This window comes from Cavia porcellus, unplaced genomic scaffold (genome assembly GCF_034190915.1).
Source record: "Cavia porcellus strain 051 isolate PalLab524CR breed Dunkin Hartley unplaced genomic scaffold, mCavPor4.1 scaffold_31, whole genome shotgun sequence".
Taxonomy (NCBI): domain Eukaryota; kingdom Metazoa; phylum Chordata; class Mammalia; order Rodentia; family Caviidae; genus Cavia; species Cavia porcellus.
In genome coordinates this window covers 27,459,490-27,481,583 of record NW_026947514.1, presented here as the reverse complement: position 1 = coordinate 27,481,583, position 22,094 = coordinate 27,459,490, and the positions used below count along the sequence as shown (strand labels likewise).

Genomic DNA, 22,094 nt, shown 5'->3' with positions numbered 1-22,094 from the left:
AGATAAATGTATATTCTAAGTTGTATGTAGAAAAAATAATTTTGTTTAACTAGAAGATCAGAAAAATGAAGTCACCCATAATTTTCTAACACTGAGACAGCACAGATTCCTAACCACCAGACCATTAGGGAACACTGGCTTTCTGATACTGAACTCAAGATGTCCTGTAAGTGATCTTTCATTATGCATAATACTTTATTAAAAATTTTGTAATCAACTTAAATTACAGGAGTAAGTTGGACCAATTAGTGAACAAAGTGCAAGCCCAAGTATGTGTTCAAACTGTGGGACCAATGCTTTGATGAATTCTTTCTTTTCAAGACCATAGAAAGACACAGAACAATCTCTTGACTGCTGAGAAAGACTAAAATCATTTTTTAACTAAAATTAATTACTTGCTGGAGGCAGTGATGTATGTCTGTAATCTCATCAATTCTGGAGGCTAGAGAAAGAGGATCAAAATTTGAAGGCCAGTCTGGGCAATTGAGCAAGATTCTGTCTCAAAATTTTAAAAAGAAGGGGAAAATAAAAGACTGAGGATGTAGCAGCTCAGTAATAAATAAAGCACCTGTCTAGCACAAGGCTCACGAGTTCAATACCGGAGGGGGGGGGGCGCGGGTGGCGATATTTACTTTCTGCTCCCATCAAACAGAATCAACAACACCTTTCCCCTTTCCAACTCCATCAAAGAATGCTCCAGAATATCTGGTATTTTAACCATAGGCTAAGAATCTGAGATTGCATCCAAATTATAATGCAGTGGAAACTTTTTTCTTAAAGTCCAGTCTCACTCTCTATGGTGTCCCTACACTGAATCAGCCCCTGACAAGAATTAACAATTAGGGGCTGGGGATTTAGCTCAGCGGCATAAGCACCTACATTGCAAGCAGGCGGTCGTGAGTTCGATCTCCGGTACCAATAAAAATTTAAAAAAAAGAATTAACAATCAAAAAAACTGGAGCTGGGCATGGTGGTAGATACCTATAATCCCAGCACGCATGAGGCTGAGATAGGAGGATCACTGTAAATTCAAGGCCAGCCTACACTACATAGTGAGAATCTATTTCAAAAAATAAAACAAGAGAGAGAAAAGAAAAAACAAAGAAAACTGGAAAATTCTCAGAAATTAAAAGCTGCAAGAAAAAAAAATATTGCTCCATGGATTCCAAAATTCAACACACCAACAAAATATTTTTCTGTTAGCAGTTGAATTTAAATACAAATTACAGAGGTTCGGGATTTAGCTCAGCAGCACAGGCACCTGCCTTACAAGCACGCAGTCCTGAGTTTGATCCTTGGTACAAAAAAAAAAAAAAAAAAAAAAAACTATGGAATGAATTTGCCTGCCTTAAATACAAATTATTATTAATCATTTATAATTTCCTTTTGACCACATACATAATATTAATTAGTCTCCAAATGTTTTCAAAAACATAACTGTGACTGTATTTACCTAAAAGTTTATTTCCTAATCACCAAGCAGTTCTAATATAACAAAAAAGTAGTTGCCACTGTGAAAATCAGTGTGGAGATTTTTCAAAAAACTAGGACTAGAGGTTCCATCTGACCCAGCTATTTCTCCTCCTGGGTATCTTCCCCCTCAAATTAAAAGCATCATATCACAGTGATATATGCACATCAATATTTATAACAGCATTGTTTGTAATAGTCAAATCTTGGAAACAACCCAAATTCCCATCAACTGGTAAATGGATAAAGATGATGTGATTTTTTTTATAAAATGGAGTACTACTCTGCTATAAAGAAAGATATGCTCAAGACATTTCTAGGAAAATGGATGCACCGTGTACCCACACATGTGAGATAAATCAGACATGTGTAAATACCACATTATTTACCTGGTGTGAGAAACCAAAGGTGTAACTAAGGACCAAAATGTATAACAGGTTCTGTGAAATGGTAAGAAAATGTTCAAATGGGGAGGGAAGCAAGGGACAGGGAAGAGGGAAAAGTGGGAAAAAAAAAAAGAGAGAGAGAGAAAAGAAGGAAAACATGGAAACAAAGCTTTGGAAATGGGGAAGGAAAGAGGGGTTAAAGGGAAGGTAGGGGAACAGAGAAATAAACAAGTTACATCATGTACAGCTGCAAACTCTTTATGATGTGATTATTATGTCTATCTAAAATGTACCAATAAAAGCTGATTTTTAAAAAAGTGGTTGCCATTAGTACTACCTGAGACAGCTTGAGAGATGAGCTGTTCTGAAAAGACTAGAAATGCCTAGTGACCTTAAGTGAAGTAAAACGAGAGTTACACACAGTATCTATAGGTGTTTCAATAATAAAACTACTTGAACATAAAAAATTCAGAGCCAATGACATGTAAACTGTAAAGCTACCTATTTTATATGCATGTCTAAAAAAAGAAAGCAGGAAAATCACTAGGTACACATCCAAATCAAAACAAGAAATTATTTAGCAATTAATTTTTCAAGACCCAAAAATTTAAAAAGTTTTTGAGGCTGGGTGTGGTTGCACACACCTACAATCCTAGCACTCAGGAGCAAGAGGCACAAGGCCAGCCTGGGCTACATAGAGAATTCAAGGCCAGCCTATACTATATAGCAAGATCCTGTCTCAAAAAACAAACAAGTTTTAAGCTCCACAATACTGCAACTGTATTAAAGTACAACTGGTATAAAATTTCAGCTCTACTAGTTGGAAGACACACAACACAAATAGTAGAAAACAGAGATTGTTTACTTTGTGGTAGGCACTGTTCTAAGGACTCCATATTTAATATATAAGGCGAGTGCTATTATCTCTATTTTACAGATGGAGAAACTGAGGCACAGATAAAGTCACCCAATGTCATACAACTAGTAAGAGGCAGAGAAGGTATATTTTTAATCCTTTAGAGTATGACTCTGAAATTCACATTAACCAATACACCATCTTACAGTAGGGGTTATCACTTTTTTCTTTTAATCTGTAACTTCTTTGGCTTCCAAACATTTTAGAATAGCATCATGCACAAAGAAAAACACAAGCAGGCAGGTCTGGATGTCTAACTCAGTAGTAGATGCATGGCAAGTATGTGGGAGGCCCTGGGTTCTCCAGATTCCACCTCACAGTGCTAATTCCCTCCCCCAAAAATAGCACAAGCTTTGGGATCAAACAGATCGCTGAACAAAGTCGAGGCTCAGCATTTCCATACACAAAATGAAGGTAAATTATTGTGAAAATCAAAGAAAGCCAGTTGTGATGGCTCATGCCTGAAATCACAGTACTCTAGGAAGCTGAGACACGAAGATTGCAAGTTCCAAACTACTCCGGGTATCTTACTAAGACCATATTAAAATAAAAAGCATAAAAAAGAGTTGGAGTGCAAAAAGCTCAATGTGAAAGCCCAGGGTTCAACTGCCAGTACCAGAAGGAAAAAAAAAAAGTCAAAGAAGATAATATAAATTGCCAAATCCAGTACACAATACAGGTGGTTCTTCGCGTTGTTTTGTTTTTATAGACAGAGGCTCGCTATGTAGTCCAGCCTGGCCTTGAACTTGTCACGATCCTCCTTCGTCCGCCTCTTAAGTACAGGGATCACAGGCATGAACCTGTTTAGGATATGAAGCTTGCAGTCACCCAAAGGGTACACAGCCTACAAATCTTATGACTGTGTATGTATGTCCAGTTTTTAAAGAATTGTCCCTGGCTTTGCATAAACTTACAAGGGAGTACAAAAGATCTCCAAAAGGTTAAGAACTACTGCATTACACAGTAGGTGCTACCACTACTAATAAACAACTATCTTTCTCTTCTTGTTCTCATAAATTCTTCCTTTACCCTTTAAGGAAGACACATCAAGGCTTCACAATTGTTCCCTATGCCTTCCAAGGCTTCACGAGTAGTACAAGTTCATGCCTCAATTTTCTGGCGATACCTGAAAGGCCTTCAAGCACTGCTTCACCTCTCACTTCACCGAGACGAGTATACAGTATTTACTTGAGAAGAATCATCCACTAGGATATATGAAGCACCATGCTGCCCAAAACCAAAAAGAATAGAAACGAGAACTTCAAGACTGAACGGCAGACACCTGATATTCTAGCGCCGGGGGATAAAGAAAATGTGTTTTCCAAAACTACTGGGTAACCCAGGAGTTCGACCCTCCCTCTTGTTCTCCCTCTGTGGAACCTAGGGAGGCAGATGAACTGGGTCCTGTCTTGGGCTAAAGAGAAACGTTACCTGGACTGAGGTCAGTAGCGCCAGCGAAGTCCCACCTCTGGTGAACTGGGAGGGAGCGGCAGCATCCGGAAACACACCGGCCCTCAACCCTCCCCCCAAGAGACCCTAGCATAGGTCTCTGCTGGGGCTGAGAGCCGGCTCCGGGTTTTTTCGTTTCTCTTCGTGACTTCCGCTTCCGGGTTATCATTTGCCGGAAGCGGGTGTCGATGACGTCAAAATTTCGCTCTCTGGGTGATTCCGGAAGAAACAGGGTTGCGGCGTGAACATGGTAAGAAAAGGAAAGAAACCTTGTTAGACCATTTTTAGGGTCCAACAGGAAAGGGCTCGGCTTTTAGCCATGTTTCCTTCTCAAAGATCCTCTTGCTTCTTTTCATTCAGATCTTCCCTCGTAAACTGCTCCGAATGGGACTGTTTTAGGATATGAGAAGAGGCTGGGTGAGGGAAAGGGGATAGACAAAAGAAGGTAATTTAAAAGATGCAAAATATTTCCAATCCTTTTAACTCTCAAATTTGTATTTCAAGGGGAAACAAAAGAAAGCAAGAAAGTATGCGACCATGAAACGAATGCTTAGTCTGAGAGATGAGAGACTGTGAGTTTCCGATATCAGTGGGGCTCTTAAACTGCCTACAGATAAGAGCCGAGGGGATAAGTACTAAAAGCTTTTGTTATTTTGTTTTTGCTTGTCTTATTGTGGCTTAGATTTATATAACAAGAGTTAAATGCCTAACTACTTAGCTAAGCAATTGCACTGGAAAAGGCGATGGAAATTAAGTATTTCTTAAATGTTTACTTATGTATTTCATACACTATATCACATTTAATTCTCGTAACATTTGTATGAGGTAGATATGATTGTTTTTGTGTTTTTAATCGTTACACTGTTACACACCCCGGAAGAAAAAAATGTTTTTATTGTTTGGTGTGTGTCCCTAACACCTAAAACAAATATTTTTGGGAAAAAAGGAAATCTTAAATCTAAGAACCAGATCACTATAGAAGAAAGTAGAATGATATCACTATAAAGATGATCAAAACTTTTCCTGCTCATGTGAAGACTGGGATAAAGTTATTAAATAATAACTGGTTATCATTTTGTTTAAGAATCTCAAAGTAAGAGAATGGTCATTAGAAGCTTCCAGGTTATTCCTCTGAGCCTTTAATACACATTTATTATGTACTTTTAAAGAAATGATGCCCTACTGATAATTTGTATTTCTAGTTGAGTTAAATTTTGCATTTGTGTTATGTGTTAGTCTTTCATAAGGAATATATGAAGGCTGGGGATTTAGCTTAGCAGCTCAAGTGCTTACTTGTCAAGTGTGAGGTTGTGAGTTCTATCCTCAGTACCAAAAAAAGAGAGAGAGAAGTATGTGAGCTAGGCTTGGTGGGGCTTGCCTGTAACCCCAGCAGACGGGATTACAGAGGCATGGTGAGGCAGAAGGATTACAGAGTTCTGCCTGGGCTACGCAGTAAGTTAAAAGAGACCCTATCTCAGTAATAATAATAGAATTTACCTTTCGCCCATACTGTTAAAATATTTGAGTCTTCAAAAGATAAATACCAGTGTGTTTACCCACTGCTTGAAAGTGGATGTTGATCCTTGATATGAGACCTTCTAACAAAGAAATTATAATGTAATCAACATGTACCCATTATTGTGTTACTTTTAACCTATTTCCTACTATGGTTATTTGCTTAGAAAATGTATGCCAGCATAAAGATGTCACAAAGTAGAATTTCCTCTGTAGGTTTAAAAAAAATGAAACTTTTAAATGGCACTATAACTACTATTACATTTTCTTCTCTGGATTTACTTTCTTTTCCAGCAAAGAAAAGGATAGATTAAAACCTAAAAAGAAAGAAAAGAAAGATCCCAGTGCTCTAAAGGAAAGAGAAGTGTGAGTAATGTTAAGTTTTCAAGTTTTCCTTTAAAAGTAAAAGGCTTGTTCTAAAACCATGGACTTCTAAGAAATTCAGGCATTCAGCTGGGTGTGGTGGTCCATGCCTGTAATCTTAGCTATCTGAGTTAGCAATCCTTAGAGTTAAGGAACGCTTCTTTGTTGACAGGAGTGTAAATTCATACAACCACTATAGAAATCAGAATGGAGCATCCTCAAAAAAATAAGCTAGAGGTTCCATTTGACCCAAGTGTTCCCTTTCTAGGCATCTTCCCTGAAGAGTTAAAAGCAACAAACCACAGTGATACATGCATGTGCGTGTTCATAGCAACACAATTTATAATGGCTAAATCTTAGATATAGCCCATATCTCCAGTAAAAGATGAATGGATAAAGAAAACATTCGTTGGACTGGGGTTTTAGCTCAGTGGCACAAGCACCTCCATGGCAAGCACAAGGTCATGAGTTCAATCCCTGGTACCAAAAAGAAAGAAAGAAAGAAAGAAAATACAGTATTTATATAGAATGGAGTGCTACTGTACCATAAAGAAGGATAACCTTGAATCATTTGTAGGTGAATGGATGTATCTTGACACCATAATTTTAAGTGAAATAAATAAAACACACAAGTTTAAATATAACATTGTTTCTCTAGGGTTTATCCATAGGGGAGGAAACCCTATGGATAAGACAGCAAAATGGAGGATATACTGGGAAATAGGAAAAACATGTTCAAAGAAAGGAACAAGGGAAAGGGGAAGGAAAGAAGGAAAAGGAAGAAAAGAATGAAAGGGAAAATTAGAAACAAAAGGTTCTGTAAATGGGGAGGAGAATGGTTAAAAAAAAAAGAAGAATTAAGATATATTATGTACTAACCAGGCCTGGTGGTTCATGCCTGTAATCCCAGCACTCGGGAGGCTGAGGCAGGAGGATCATTTCGAGTTCAAGACCAGCCTGGGCTACAAAGTGAGCTCAAGGCCAGCCTAAATTGCATAGCGAGACCCTGTCTCAAAAAAACACCAAAAACAAAGATTTATTATGTACTGGTACAAATTCCCTATGATGAATGTGAATGTGATCATTATGTATAGCAAGTATGTACCAATAAAATTTTTTTTTTAAGTAATTGCCATCTCTTAACACACCAGCATTCTTTCACTGAGAAAATAATAAGGGTTTTATTTTCAGAATAAAATCCATTCCTTTTTTTTTTTCCTTTTAAATAAGCATCTTTAATTTTACAAAAGCCTTGGGACTTTTTTTTTCCTCTCTCTGTCCTGGGTTGGTGATAGCTATATCATCACCTGTGGATTCTAATAAAAAATTAGCATTAAGCATCTTGGACTTTTAGATGAGAAATGGGCCCTGTTGTAGTACATAATCCTCACAATTCACAAGAACTAATCCATATCACATGCTGTGCAACCTGGAAGCATGGCAAATTTGCCATAGTATCATTCTAATCATAGGAGCCATTTTCTACCTCTGTATCCTTGATGTTCTGTTCCTGATTGCATTTTAAAGTTGTGGCAAAGTATGCTAGTATGAGATTAAGATATGCTGTTTTTTCCTTATCTTCCTTTTTAAGGTTTGTCTCCTATGAACAGAGGAAAAGGAGCATAATATAAAATGAATAATCCCAGGCAGAAACGTGTGTGTTTTGAATACCAAAGTATCATTATAGACTTTATTTTGTATTTTTATTTTCTTTTTTCTTCAGCCCCCAACATCCTTCCTGCTTATTCTTCCAATATAATACACAGTTGGGCCCACCTTATCATATCCTGGTTGATACCAACTTTATCAACTTTTCTATCAAAGCCAAATTGGACTTGGTACAATCGATGATGGACTGTCTATATGCCAAGTGTAAGTATAATGCGTCCACATTTCTACAACATTAGTATAGGGTAATCATATTATCAGTGTATGAAGAGAGGGAGCTGGGGTTCTCTTGAAATGAATTCTGGGCGTTTAATTTGCAGCTGTGACAATAACAGTGAGTATCTTTAATGAATTGAAATACAATGCATACTTAACTGTGATTAACTAAACTGTCACAGTTCTTAAAACATTGCTTTAACCATGATTATGGACAGCAATTTTGAGCAAAGGAGAATTTTCTGTTGTAGAATTCTGGACTTTTAAAGTTTTGGACATTTGATACTATGTATTTTGGAATATGTGTTCTTTTACATTAATAAAGATGCATTCTCCATTCTACTCCAGTGTGGAAAAGCTGACACTTCGCTATTTATGATCACAGAACCAGAAGTTGGATTATGATCCAAGTCTTGTTATTTACTTATATTACAAAATGTCCAGGAAATATTTTACACTTAAATGCAGTTTACCTATTAATAGCGTTTCCTTGTGTGTTTGTTTATTGCTTTCAAATAATCTTCTTTTTTGAGCAACTATTTCTAAGATGATAATATGTAATCTATTAACAGGTGATTTCTTACTGTTTTTTTTTTTTTTGTAGTTCTGTATTACGTGTACCCTTACACCGCTTTGTTTTGTTTTGTGTTTTTCTCTTTTTCCTCTTAAATAAAATTAAAAAAAAAATAATAATAATCTTCTTCACTACCATGAGTAAGCAAAAAAAAGTGGGATAACTTCCTAATAATAAAATTTTATGTATCATTTCATAAGCTTCCTGTCATCTGGCTTAAGGTACAAATGAAAAGCATACATATTTTGCCATAAAGAATAAACCATTGGCATCATGGGGAAAATTTGCTTCTCTTTCTTTAATCTTTAAAGGACACTACCAGTATTTTTTTTTTTTTTTTTTTTTTTTTTTTTTTGGTGCTGGGAATTAAACTCATGATCTTGGGGTTGCCAAGCAGGCACTTATGCCACTGAGCTAAACCCCTAGCTATATTTCCTTTTTTTTTGGTCTTTTTCATTTTTATTGGTACCAGGGATTGAACTCACGACTGCCTGCTTGCAAGGCAGGCGCTTATGCCGCTGAGCTAAATCCCCAGCCCCTACTAGTATATTTCCTTATTGTGCTTCATTTTATTGCACTTCACAGATACTCCATTTTATTTATTTTTTTGAGTAGGTAATGATAAAAAAATTTTGTAATTTTTATTTTAAAGAGAATAAAATGAAGCAAAATAAAACAATAAAGCCAATCAAAACAAAACAGTGTAAGTGATGCAAGACTTCAAAACAAGATAATAGGAAGTCAACAGTGGTTATCATAATGCCTCTTTGTTGTCTTCAGTATAGCTGCCCATACCTTCAGACATACTAAAAATCAAAGAAAACAGAACAGAATAGAACCAATAAAAACAGAACACTGAATGCAGTAAAGGACTTCAAAACAAGACAATAGTAAATCCAAAATGGCTATCATTAATATATCTTGCTATCTTTGAAATGGCTGCTCATGCCATTGGATATAATAAAATCAAACAAGACAAAACAGAACAAAACCCAAAATGAAAACAAGACAATGAAAATGACACAGGACTTCAAAACAAGATAATAGGTAATTAACAATGGCTGTCACCTTCAGAAGATACTCCATTTTATACAAATTGAAAGTTAGAGAACCCTGCATACAGCAAGTCTCTGAGCATCATTTTCTCAACAACATGTATGTACTTCATGTCTGTGTCACATTTTGGGAATTTCCACAATATCTCACTTTTTTCCTCTTTTTTTTTTTGAGACAGGGTCTTGCCATGTTGTGTAGGCCAGCCTTGACTCACTATGTAGTCTAGGCTGGCCTCAAACTCCCAGCAATCATGTGTCTCAGCCTACCAAGTACAGAGATTACAGGCATACACCACCACATCCAGCTTCTCCTACTTTTTATTATTTTTGTATCTGTTATGGTAATTTGTGACCAGTGATCTTTGATGTTACTTTTTAATTGTTTTGAGGTACCATGAACTGTCCCCATATAAGATAGCAGACTTACTAAATATTGTACGTTCTGTTTGTGATGAGCCATTGTCTCTTTTCTTTCTTTCAAGTCACCTTATTCCCTGAAAATAGTATTGAAATTAGGTTAGTTAATAACCCTACAGTGGCCTGTAGATACTCCAGTAAAAGGATTAATCACACATTTTTCCATTTAAATCAAGACCAAAATGATTAAAGTTAGTGAGGAAAGCCTGAAGCTGAAATAGGCTGAATATTAGGTTGCAACAAACAGCCCACTTGTAAATTCTTAAAGGAAACTAAAAGTGCAACTCAGTGAAACTAAATTGCCACAGCTGATAGGGAGAAGGTTGCGGTAGTCTCTATAGACTATCAAGCCAGTTTTAACACTCAGTCCTTCGAGCCAAAGCCTAATCCAGAGCAAGGCCCTGACTCTTCAATTCTGTGAAGTTTGTGAGAGAGGATGCAACAAACAAAAAAGTGAAGCTAGAGGAAGTTGTAGAGAACTGGAATTAGAAGTGGCATGTGAGGATGTGACCTGATTATGTTACCCTCGTGATAAAGCTTTTGATAAATTAGGAGTGACTTTGTGTGTGGGGGGGTACCAGGAATCTAACTCGGGGCCTCCTGCTTACCAGGCAGGCACTGTACTACTAAGCTGTACACCCCGTCCTAGGAATGACTTCTTACAGATAAAGAAGGTTTTGTGAAGTAGCATCTACTTCTGGTGAAGATGCTGTGGACATTGTTGTTTTTTTTGTTGTTGTTTTTGTGGCTAGGGATTGCCTATACTATAGTCTCAACACTAAGCAAAATCCCCAGGCCAAAAAAAGCTTTGTTTTTATTTTGTTTCTCCCTTTGGTATTTGAGATTGAATCCAGGACCTTAAGCACCCACCTACCCACTGAGTTATATCCCCAGAAATAAAGTTGCTTTTTTGCTTAAGTTGGCCTGGCTTACTGGGCTCAAGTGATCCTCTAGCTTCACTTTTTGAGCAGCTGGAACTACATATGTATGTTGCATCAAGCTCAATAAAGTATTTTTTAATTACAGTAGATACATTGTTCTCAGATACAGTGATAGCATACACAATAGACTGTAGTATAACTGTTGTGTATACAGGGGAACCAAAAACCTTCTATGACTCACTTTATAAAATAAGTCACTTCATTGCAGTAGTCTGGATTCAAACTCACAGTTGTCTCCAAGGTATGTCTGTATGTGATGAACAGACCAGGGATTTAGTCAGTGACTTAAGCACCTGCCTGACAAGCGTGAGGTCATAAGTTCAATCCTAGTACCAAAAATATCTATATATAGTATATGATGAATAGCATTTAGAGTGTTAGTAATATAAATGTTTATTGATTTATTAAGAAGATAGGCATAAGGGATATGCAAAAAGTATAAAATATCAAAATTCTTTAAATACCTAAAATTAATAGTAGCTGCATGCTTTTTTTTTTTTTTCTTTTTTTTGGTAGGGGGGAGATTCTGGGGATTGAACTCATGACCTTGTACTTGCCATGTAGGGACTTATGCCACTGAGCTAAATCCCCAATCCTGTGCATTTTTTACATTTAAAAAAATTGAAAGTAACCACTAGGTAAGAAAAAATGATGCTGTTAGAGTAGAATAGTTATTAGTAAGGATCAGAATTAGTAGAGTAGAAAATGGTCAGGTGACCGTTATTTTTTTATATAGGCCTTTCTAGTTTTTTTCCTTTTTAAGATATATGTATATAATATTTTTGTTTTGCTTTGCTTTGTTTTTTTGAGACAGGATCTCACTGTAGTTCAGGCTGGTCTTGAGCTTGGTATGTAGCCCATATTGGCCTCAAATTCCTGCCAGTTTTCCTGCCTGAGCTTCCCAAGTGCTGGGATTATAGGCATGAGCCACCATGCGTGGGTAAGCTATGTACCTGTAATACTTAAAAATTAATTTAGACATAAGAATATAGTCTAAAGTTCAGTTATTACCATGCCTATAACAATGAATCTTTAGTGGCCTCATGTGGAGAAAGATGCTAAACTTGGTAGATTCTTTATATTCCTCATGGCAACACATAACAGTTGCCTGAGCTGCTTTTCCTGGAGTCGTATAGTGCCAGATCCAGGGAATAAAGTGTATGAGGATTCACCTTAACTCTTTTATAGGCCTGCTTTCCTTTGTATAATGTTTAGGCAGCAGCATTCACCATATTTTTTATCACACCTCATAAAGACATTCACAAAAGAGAACTTCTAGAATTGTCTCAAAACAGGGCAGAAACAGCAGAGCATGGTAATGCACACCTATAGTCCCAGCACTCTGGAGGTTAAAGAAGACGATCACTGAGTGTGAGACCAGGCTGAACTACATAGTGAGTTCAGAAATACATAGCAAGACCCTGTGTAGGGTGAAGGTGTTTGCAGAAAGAAAGGCATGCATACATGTGTTAAAGTGAAGGGGATTAGTAGCAATGTGTCCTTTATGTAATAAATTATTACATTTAAACACTCATCATATGTTTTAGTCATCCTTTGTATAAACAGTAACTTCCCACCTTTATACTATTCATTCAGTGTGCTTATTCTATAGTCATTCAGACATCTGAGACTCTTAAAAGACCAAACAGAATGTAATTCAGAGAATTTCTTTATTTGGTTACTAGATTTTGTGTTTCTTTTTTTCTGGCAGGTATCCCTTGTATAACTGATTGTGTTATGGCTGAAATTGAGAAATTGGGACAGAAGTATCGAGTGGCTCTAAGGTAGGAAGGAGCTAATCTAGGTTTATTCTGGGTTAGTACACTGAAGATTCTTTTGTCCTTTCTTCATTTCTTTGCTCTCCAAAGATTTCTTGGCCTATTCTTTTAATAATTAAACAAAACTAAGATTTAAAAAGTAAATATTTAAAGTTTTAGAAATTGTAAGCTAGGGCTGTTTGAACTAAGTTACTTAGCCATATTGGTCTTGTGGGCCTCCTTTTAAGTGCCTCTAGGTTTTTCAGTAAAAAGTTACTAAGAAGCTTGATAGAAGTTTGTTGTGTAGCATCTCCTTCAGAATTTCAATTTTAAAAATTTACATTTAAAAGTATGAGTTTATGAAGCTGCGTGTGGTGTCACACAGTGGTATTCTCAGCACTTAGGAGGCTGAGGCAGGAGGATTACTGCAAGTTTGAGGCCAGTCTGGAATACACAGTAGTTTAAGACCAATCTGAACTACATGGTGAGACTTTGTCTCCAAAAACAACCTTTTTATTATTATTTTTTTTTTTTTTTTTTTTTTGCATTTACTACAAAAGCCAACCTTGAATTTAGAGTAGATGTACTCAGTTTGGGCATGGTGGCACACACCTGTAATCCCAGCACTTGGGAAGGTAAGGCAGGAGGATCAACACAAGTTCAAGGCCAACCTGGGCTACACAGTCTTAAGGCCATCCTGTGCTACATAGCAAGATCCTGTCTCCAATAAAGAGAGAGAGAGAGAGAGAGAGAGAGAGAGAGAGAGAGAGAGAGAGAGAGAGAGAGAAGAGGGAGAGGGAGAGGGAGGGAAGGGGAGAGGAACTCAAAGTCTGTGTTGACCACCATGAATCCTAAAGACCTTTGTAGGGAATTCACAAAACTTTATAATTGTAGTCAGGAGTTGTGAGGAAAACAATTACAATCAGGACACAGAATTTATATTATTTTATGATGATCACTCAGAAGTAAATATAAGAAAATGCAGGAAATCTGTCCACAATACTAAGACCCAGAATATTCAGCCAAGGCCCTGGATCCCACAGCAATGTCTTGTATGAGTCCAGATGAAGACTTAGAGCCCATGACAATGCCTCCCATGAGTCCAACTGGAGGTCTAGAGCCCATGAGAAGGACTCACACCACAATACACTTGGGATTGACCGCATGTCCTTTACATCCCTTGGCCTTTTATTTTTGTTCGTTTAGGGGTAGGGTTTGTTGTTTTTGGTTTGTTTTGTTTTGTTGTTTTGGGGAGAGAGGTTGTTTTTGATTCTGTTTTTGGTACCAGGGATTAAACTCACGACCTCAAGCTTGCCAAGCAGGCATTTGTGTCACTGAGCTACATCCCTAGCCCTTTGTTTCTGGTGTTTTGTTTTATTTGTTTTGTTTGTGACAGGAACTCACTATATAGTTCAGGCTGGCTTTGAATTCACTATGTAACCAGACTGACCTCAAACTTGCCCTAATCCTTCTGCCTCAGTCCTCTAAGTATTGGGATTACAAGCATGCACCTCCAGATCTGGCATATTTTTATTTTTTATTCATGTGTTCATTTATAGATAGGGTCTCAATAAGTAGCCCAAGCTGAGTTTAAACTTGTAATCCTCCTGCCTCAGCCTCCCAGAGTGCTGGGATTATAGGCATACACCAACATGCCCAGCTCCAGCTGCATTTTTGTAGACTATCATTTTTATGTTAAAGAGCAACTGACAGGGGCTGGGGATTTAGCTCAGCGGCATAAGCGCCTGCCTTGCAAGCAGGCAGTCATGTGTTCAATCCCTGGTACTGATAAAAAAATGAAAAAGACAAAAAAAAAAAAAAAAAGAGCAATTGACAAACACTATTCAGACTTTGATTTTTTGTGTGTTTTGTTTTGTTTTGAGACAGGGGCTCACTATATAATTCAGGCTGGTCTTGTACTCCCTATATAAGCCAGGCTGGCCTCAAACTTGCAGCAATCTTTCTGCCTTAGCTCCCTAGTGCAGGAATTACAGGTATGTGCCACCATACCCAGCCAGATTTTGATAATTGACATATATTTTCTCAAAAATTAGGAACAGTAATCATATCACATTAAGGAAAACAACTTATTTTATTTATTGCCAGGGTAAAATTCCAGCTTTCATGTTATGAAAAATCATAAGTTTAACACATTCCTAATACTAAAGACTTTTTCTGTTGTGACAACTGTTTAAGACACTGTGATTTTTTTTTTAAATGTATGATGAAGTATGAATATTTGGAAAAGCTGTGTACCTAGATAAATCATTGTTTTTCGGATGACTAATATATGATGTTACAAAACTATGCATGGATAAAGGCATATTTAAAGTATAATGTAAAGGGGGCTGGGGATTTAGCTCAGCGGCATAAGCACCTGCCTTGCAAGCAGGCAGTCGTGAGTTCGATCCCTGGTACCAATAAAAAGGAAAAAAAAAGCATAATGTAAAGATAAATAATGTATAATATAAGGTTTGGTATGATGGCACACACTTGTAATCCAAGCATTCAGAAGGACTGCTGTGCATTTAAGGCCAACATGGGCCATGCAGTTTGTTGAGGCCAGTCTGAACTAAACAGCAAGACCCTGTCTCAAAAATAATAATACTAATAAATTTTGAAAGTATAACATAAACCAATGGATTTGTTTTTCTCACCTTTATGGAGTTGTAACTTGCATAGTTTGGCAAACATAATCATGGAACTCTCTTCATAGTCATTAAATAAAGCATTTCTGTAGCTCTAGAAGGATGATTTTTTTTTTTACATGAAATTCTAGAAAAGGCAAAATTATGCTAATAGAATACTGATCAGTGGTTACTTGGAACTAAGCAATTTGTACTGAACGTGAATACTTTTTTTTAATAACAAAAGATACCAGAAACAAGGTGCAAATAAGCCACAGATATTAGTTACATTTACAGTAACATATATATGTTCAACAAAAGGCTTATTTTCAAACTGAACTTTAACAAATAATTGTTAAGTTCACAATGAGGTATTTCATACCCATTAAATTGTCCTCAATTTTTTACTTGGTATTTTTGAGGCAGGGTTTCACCACGTAGTACAGACTAGCCTTGAACACACTATGGCTTGCCTCAAATTTGAGGAGACCCTCTTGCCTCAGCCTCCCAAGTGCTGGGATTACAGGCATGCCACCATGCCTAGCTGTGGCACAAATTTATAAATCTGCCTGACTGTTCAAAATAGTTGAAACTGGAGCAATAGGAATTATCATACTCAACTACTAAGGGTGTCAATTAGACATCACTTTGGAGAGCAGTCTAGCAACTCTAAAGATCAAGGTCATCTGTACTCTTAACACTTTGAACCTGCAGATCAACCAAACCTTGTGAAATCAGTTTAATGAGTCTCAACCAGTACTTTTTAAAAAGTGTAATAAAATGGACTATAACCCTAACCAAATATGCAGTATTTTTGAGGTACTCAGTAGCTGTGTGTTACTTTGTATTTTTATTTCTGTGACTCACCATTGTGTCATAGAAAGCACATGGCTCTAGAAATCACAGACTTGGAGTCTTTCTTTTTTCAAATTTATATGAAAATGATACCTTTGAATATTATGGCAAACTATAAAATACACTGATAATAAAATAGTAAAAGTCTTTCTCCATGTTCACTTTATCCATTCTCTTATCCTAAGAATGATGACTGAGAAGGGTCAGTAAATTATATATATATATATGTAAAAATATCTTAATAGACTTTTGTTACATAAATGCAAATCTAAAGAAAGACTATCAGGAAAATTAGAGAAAAAAGTAAATTATCATTTATACCTCTCAAGTTACTCCTCCTCGATATGAACACTCTTCTCCCATCTTTCTTGTGCATTCTGAAACATTTCTGGAAAGCATCTTTTTTAAGTGTCTTTGCAAAGGGTGATGAAAATTACAGTGGATGTTGCTGGCAAACCCCATCCAATGGAAAGACAGTCTCTTAAAAACAATAAGGAATATCCTCATCTACCTTATTTACTGAATCTGGCACCGTGTGATTTATGGCTCTCCCCCAAAGTCAAAGCAACCACAAAAGATAAATGTTTGAATCCATGCAGGACATGGAACACAATTAAAGACACAGAATAGGACTTACAGAACTGCTTCAGAAAGTGACAAGAAATACACATATTTTCCTGGCCTGTTGTATTTATTCAGCAGTTTAGTATTGGTTCTCCATACCTACAGCTCTACCTCGTTTTTTTTAAATAGAATAAGGGTCACCAAAATGTTTTTAACTTTTGCCTTGTTAGTGGATATTTAGATTGTTTCTGGGTTTTCACTCTTTTTTTTTTTGGCCAGGGATCGAACTCATGATTGCGCGCTTGCAAGGCAGGTGCTTACGCCACTGAGCTAACTGCCCGGACCTTGGTTTTTCACTCTTAATAGTGACCATTTTTGTGCCTACCTGTTAGAACATTTGTGTAACACAGCTTCCCAAAAGTGAAGTATTGGGTTGAAATTGATTTGGTTCTGAATCTTGGCTTTTTCCTGCTGTGTTGGTTTCCACAAGTTAACCTTTCTGAACCTACTTCTTTTTTTTTTTTTTTTTTTTTTTTTGTCTTTTTCCTTTTTATCGGTACCGGGGATCGAACTGACGACTGCCTGCTTGCAAGGCAGGTGCTTATGCCGCTGAGCTAAATCCCCAGCCCCCCTACTTCTTGATGGAAGCGAAGTAATTCAAATTGTGTGATGATTAAATGACAGGCACACCAGCTGTCAAAGCTTTGGTCCCCTTTCCTACAAGTTGTCATTCCAGTTAGGGGATAAAGCTTTCAGAGGACAGAGTGTCTAAAAAATCCACGTAAATCATGTTACTTTTGTTTCATTGATTGAGGCACAAGAAGTTATCCAGTCACTTTCATTATTTTCTTTAATTGACTCTTCTAACTTTGCAGGATTGCCAAGGATCCACGATTTGAACGATTACCTTGTACACATAAAGGGACCTATGCAGATGACTGCTTAGTGCAGAGAGTAACTCAGGTATCATCAGTTTTTAAATGTTTATTTTGGGCTTTAAAAAACAAAAAGTGAAGTCTTATCTCCTTTTTTTTTTTTTTCTTGGTACTGAAGATTGAACTCATGACTGCGTGCTTATAAGACATGTGTTTATGCCACTGAGCTAAATCCCTGGCCCAAGTCTTATCTCCTGAATGTTCAGGGTCAGTAAAGTATCTGTCAGGTCTGTAGGAATATAAGTGTGATATATATGTATTTTGTATTCCTTTGGAGAAGTCATAGGCATCCTCATTTACTTGAAAAAGTGGATTGAAATTGGGCAGAAAATAAGGTTTCAAATCTCAGCACGTGCATGGACTGGGTATATTATTTGGGACACATACTCGTTTTTCATTACACAAATCTGTTAAAAAGGTTTAAGTGAGTTAATATAAATACAATATTATATCAGATTCCATCTCCCTCTGAATCTTAAATAAGTTTCTGTTTCCTCACCATGCAAAAATTTTGTCCTTCACCATGCCTAACCCAGAAATATTTCTCAGTAACATCTGGGAAAGCTCCCAGAATACTATCTCACATACTGGGATAAACAGGCTTGAATTCTCCTATGCTGCAGTCTTTATCAAACATAAGAACTGCTACTACCGATCATTCTTGTGTTTGTATGTGCAGGCATGTGTGGGAAAGGTGGGGTACTGGAGATTGGAATCCAGGAAGGCCCAAAGTACATCCTCAACCTTTTTTTTTCAAATGTTAATCTGAGACAGGATCTCACCAACTTGCCCAGGCTGGCCTCAAACTTATGATCCTCGATCCTTGGCCTCCCAAGTAGTTAGAATTACTGGTGTGTGCCACCACCCCCACCCTGTAAGAACCTGTCTTCAGCTGGGTATATATTGTTCATTAGTAGAGCAATTGCCTGGCATGCGCCAGGTCCTGGGTTTGATCCCTATCACTGAGCAAGAGGGCTCTCTTGTTGAAGATGATCATCTTTATGTGCTGGCTACTCTGTAAACCTTTAGCCATTTGATCCTATAGTAAGAGAAACCAGCATTTCCCTTAATTTCCACAGCACGTATGCATCATGATGTGACATTTTATAAAAACTCAGTGGAGATTTGGATGTGACAGAAGCAAAGTACAACACAAACTAACTCCCAGCTGATACCTGAATGATGCAGCTTTCAGAGCTACTAAATTGAAACTTCCTGGAGATTCCCTTCTGGGTTCTGACCTAGAGAATGGCTTACATCCACCATTAGGAGGGCTCAGAACATGCCTAAGCCGTGAGATCACGAAAAGGAAAAAGCTGTGCCTCCCATCTAAGGCACTTACTGTGCATTTGCATGATGTCTCTGGTGTGTTTTCGTAAAACTAAGAATTACCTGCCCTGTGAACATCTCTTTCATGTGACAGGAGGGAAGTGGTTTGTAGCTTATAAACAGTTCTTTCTGGATTCTTCAGGGGTCTGTTTTTTTGACCTCTCCTCAGCGTTCTCTTAGAGCTGCTGGTAGTGCACTGGTGGTATGAGGTGCCCGTAATCGCTGTACTTCAGGAGGCTAGGCAAGAGGATCAGGCCCACCTGGGCAATTTAATGGCTTAGTGAAACTCAGTCTCAAACCGAAAAATAAAGGATAGGGATGTAGCTCAGGGCAGAGGCTCCTGGTTCAATCCCCAGAGTGGGTGGGGAGATTCTGAAAAATCCCATTCAACTCCGGCAATTCGTTATATAATTTAAGAGCAAGCTCCTAGGCCAGGGATTTAGCTCAGTGGTCTAAGCACCTGCCTGGCAAGTGCAAAGTCGTGAGTTCGATCCCCGGTACAAAAAGAAAAGGAACTATAAACAAGCTCCTAGATCATAGTTGGTACTCAACAAGTTGTTACAGCTTCCTTTTGCTAGTTACTTTGAATTAGGCTAATCAGTGATTGTGCCATTTTCTAATAGTATTAAATATCCTGAACTCTGAACATCAGTGGGTGATTCTTTCAGCACAAGTGTTACATTGTGGCCACGGTTGATCGGGACCTTAAACGGAGAATCCGGAAGATCCCTGGAGTTCCTATCATGTACATTTCTAACCACAGGTGAGAAATTGCTCTTGGGAAAAGATTAGAAGTATACAGTTGATAGCAGTTAAAAATGAGGCCAGTTATAAGGTTATAGAATTTCAAGGAAATCGCTGTATCAAATGTTTACATGGTTATTTTATTTGAGGGAATAAGACAAAGTAGCAAGAACAAGGGCTGAAGGAAAGACAGGATTTAGCAAGGAAGCAGTTGTTCAAATTGTTACAATAAGAACATGAGAACAGACAGATGTATTACTTTCAGTACAAAGCATTATTTTAAATAAAGCTGATCTTTTTGAAAGGATATCTTTTTTAAAAGATAATTTTTAACAATATCTTTTTTGAAAAATAATCCTTAGCACTTCATCTAGGAAACAAAGAGCTTGTTTTTAAAAACCCCAAAAGCTGTTCTTCAGCATTTCTGGATGTTACCCTATCAGTCTTTAGATTATTATTGTCCAGCTTTGCAGCTTGCAGATAGCACAGTGTGGTGAAAAGCTGAAGGGCTAACTAGTTGGATTTCCCTGGACTCAGATCTTGACTCCCCTACTTGATACTTTGTGACACTGAAGAATAAAGATAATACAATCAGCATTTAGCTGAAAGTCATTCATTGTAAGATTCTGCTATGTTACCCCTGACAAAAAGGATTCATAGTTGAGACAAGAGAGTTTCAGTCAGTAAAGGATGAGTTTTAGATAGGTTCTGTACTCACCTTTCTTACCAGTGTTAATTTTCTGTCCTGATTAGATACAACATCGAGAGGATGCCAGATGATTATGGAGCCCCTCGGTTCTAATTCTTACAAGACAGAGTTCTCTACCTTCCTCCAACCACTTTTCTGCTTTCAGTTCATTGAACATGCTATAGCATGAATTATTATTCACCTTATTTGCTCTGTTATCAGCTAGGTATGGTTAAATACATTCATTTTTTGATGCTTTTTTGAAAATGGTAATTTGTCTACTTTAAAATTTGTTGTCTTTTTATAAATTAGATGCTCCCATGGTTGTTCACATAATTTGATTTACTCAACAAACATTTAAGTTTATGCTACATACTTACTAAAGTATGTTCCTGTTCTTAAGACACTTACATAGAAGAAAAAGACATATAAATGAATAAATACCATCAAATAAGTCAGACATGGTGGTGTCTACCTGTTAATGCCAGCACTTGGGAGAATCGCTGCAAGATCTAGGCCAGCTTGGGCTATAGAGTGAGTTCAGGGCCAGCCCAAATTACATAATGAAATCACCTCAAAAAACAAGGATGTGGCCTTCCCTTTACAGGAACAACCAGAAGGATACGTGAATCATTTTCACTCTTCGTACTTTGGCTGCAAGTTCTAGCTGCAAGAGATGCTAGGAAAGTCTCCAGTCCAAGGACCCAGCTACACATTTCATTACTGTGGAAAAGGGGGCCATGAGTACTTTGGGGTGTTTGCACAGACGAAAATCACATGGCTTGACTGTAGTTGACCTGTTCAGATGAGTGCCAGGACATTTTTATGACTAAAACATAGACCTTACCGGGAGATATCCTGTACCCACATCTGAGAGAGGGCCTTATATAGCATTTCAAAGGATTTGGACTTGATCCTGAGAATTCTAAAATAACAGGAAGAATCTAAACACTATAAAAAGATTAATGAATGTATTAAAATTACAGGTTTCTGTGGAAGCTACTTTGTTCCTTCACACGAGAAGCAACTGATCAGATTTTCCAGCATATGTATTCAAGGGTGTGGGGAAACTTTTATGGGGTTTTTAAAAATGTTTTAATTTTATTTTTTATTAATACATAGTTTTCATATATAAAGATGACATCATCATAAGGAATTTGTTCCTGTACATACTATATCTTAGTTCTTTTCTTTTTCAACTCCTCCCTTCCTGTCAACCCTGCTCCCTGTACATGTACTCAAGCTTTGTTTCTATTTTTCACTTTCTTTCTCTGTGGGTACTCAGGTTGATGAGTACAAACAGGCATAACCATTTTAGATTGTTGATTGAAAGGATGCATTAAAATAAAAATTACTGCTTTTTTTGTGACTCCCTCACACTCTATATTTTGGTTACTTATAAGTATCATATAGGTGATTTACTTTAAAATACCTTAGGATGGGCAAGAACGTATGTGTAAAGAACTAATCATGTGTACAAGAAGTATATGAAAACATTTATTACAGCTGTTTATAATACAGAAAAATTAAAACCTAAATATTACTCAAAAGTGACAACTATGGCATGTGGTAAGCATTTAAGAAAAATAAATTATGTTTCAAAAGGGGCAAAAGACTTAAACATT

At 37.2% G+C, this 22,094-nt stretch overlaps 2 protein-coding genes across 6 annotated transcripts in view; one reads left to right on the top strand and one right to left on the bottom strand.

Annotated features, from left to right (window-relative positions):
- The window catches only part of Arel1 (apoptosis resistant E3 ubiquitin protein ligase 1), a 45,515-nt gene extending 41,120 nt beyond the window's left edge, over nt 1-4,395 (bottom strand). For 3 of the 5 annotated variants that reach the window (XM_005004823.4, XM_005004825.4, XM_063240790.1), the window contains exon 1: nt 4,204-4,395. The gene's annotated coding sequence lies outside the window, so the exon portion shown is untranslated. The remainder of the gene's footprint in view (nt 1-4,203) is intronic. The other 2 variants (XM_005004824.4, XM_063240791.1) reach the window with 2 other exon arrangements.
- Nucleotides 4,389-21,846, top strand: Fcf1 (FCF1 rRNA-processing protein). The gene is made up of 8 exons (XM_003472312.5): nt 4,389-4,471; nt 4,726-4,793; nt 6,031-6,102; nt 7,823-7,971; nt 12,682-12,754; nt 17,649-17,736; nt 19,706-19,800; nt 20,535-21,846. Exons 1-8 carry the CDS (start codon nt 4,469-4,471, stop codon nt 20,581-20,583), a joined length of 597 nt encoding a protein of 198 aa, XP_003472360.2. The 5' UTR covers nt 4,389-4,468; the 3' UTR covers nt 20,584-21,846.
- The last annotated feature ends 248 nt before the right edge of the window (nt 21,847-22,094 follow it).

Coding starts and splice junctions, on each gene's coding strand:
- Fcf1 (XM_003472312.5), top strand. Junction 17,737..19,705: donor TAGTGCAGAGAGTAACTCAG/GTATCATCAGTT, acceptor TGATTCTTTCAG/CACAAGTGTTACATTGTGGC. Junction 19,801..20,534: donor ATGTACATTTCTAACCACAG/GTGAGAAATTGC, acceptor TGTCCTGATTAG/ATACAACATCGAGAGGATGC.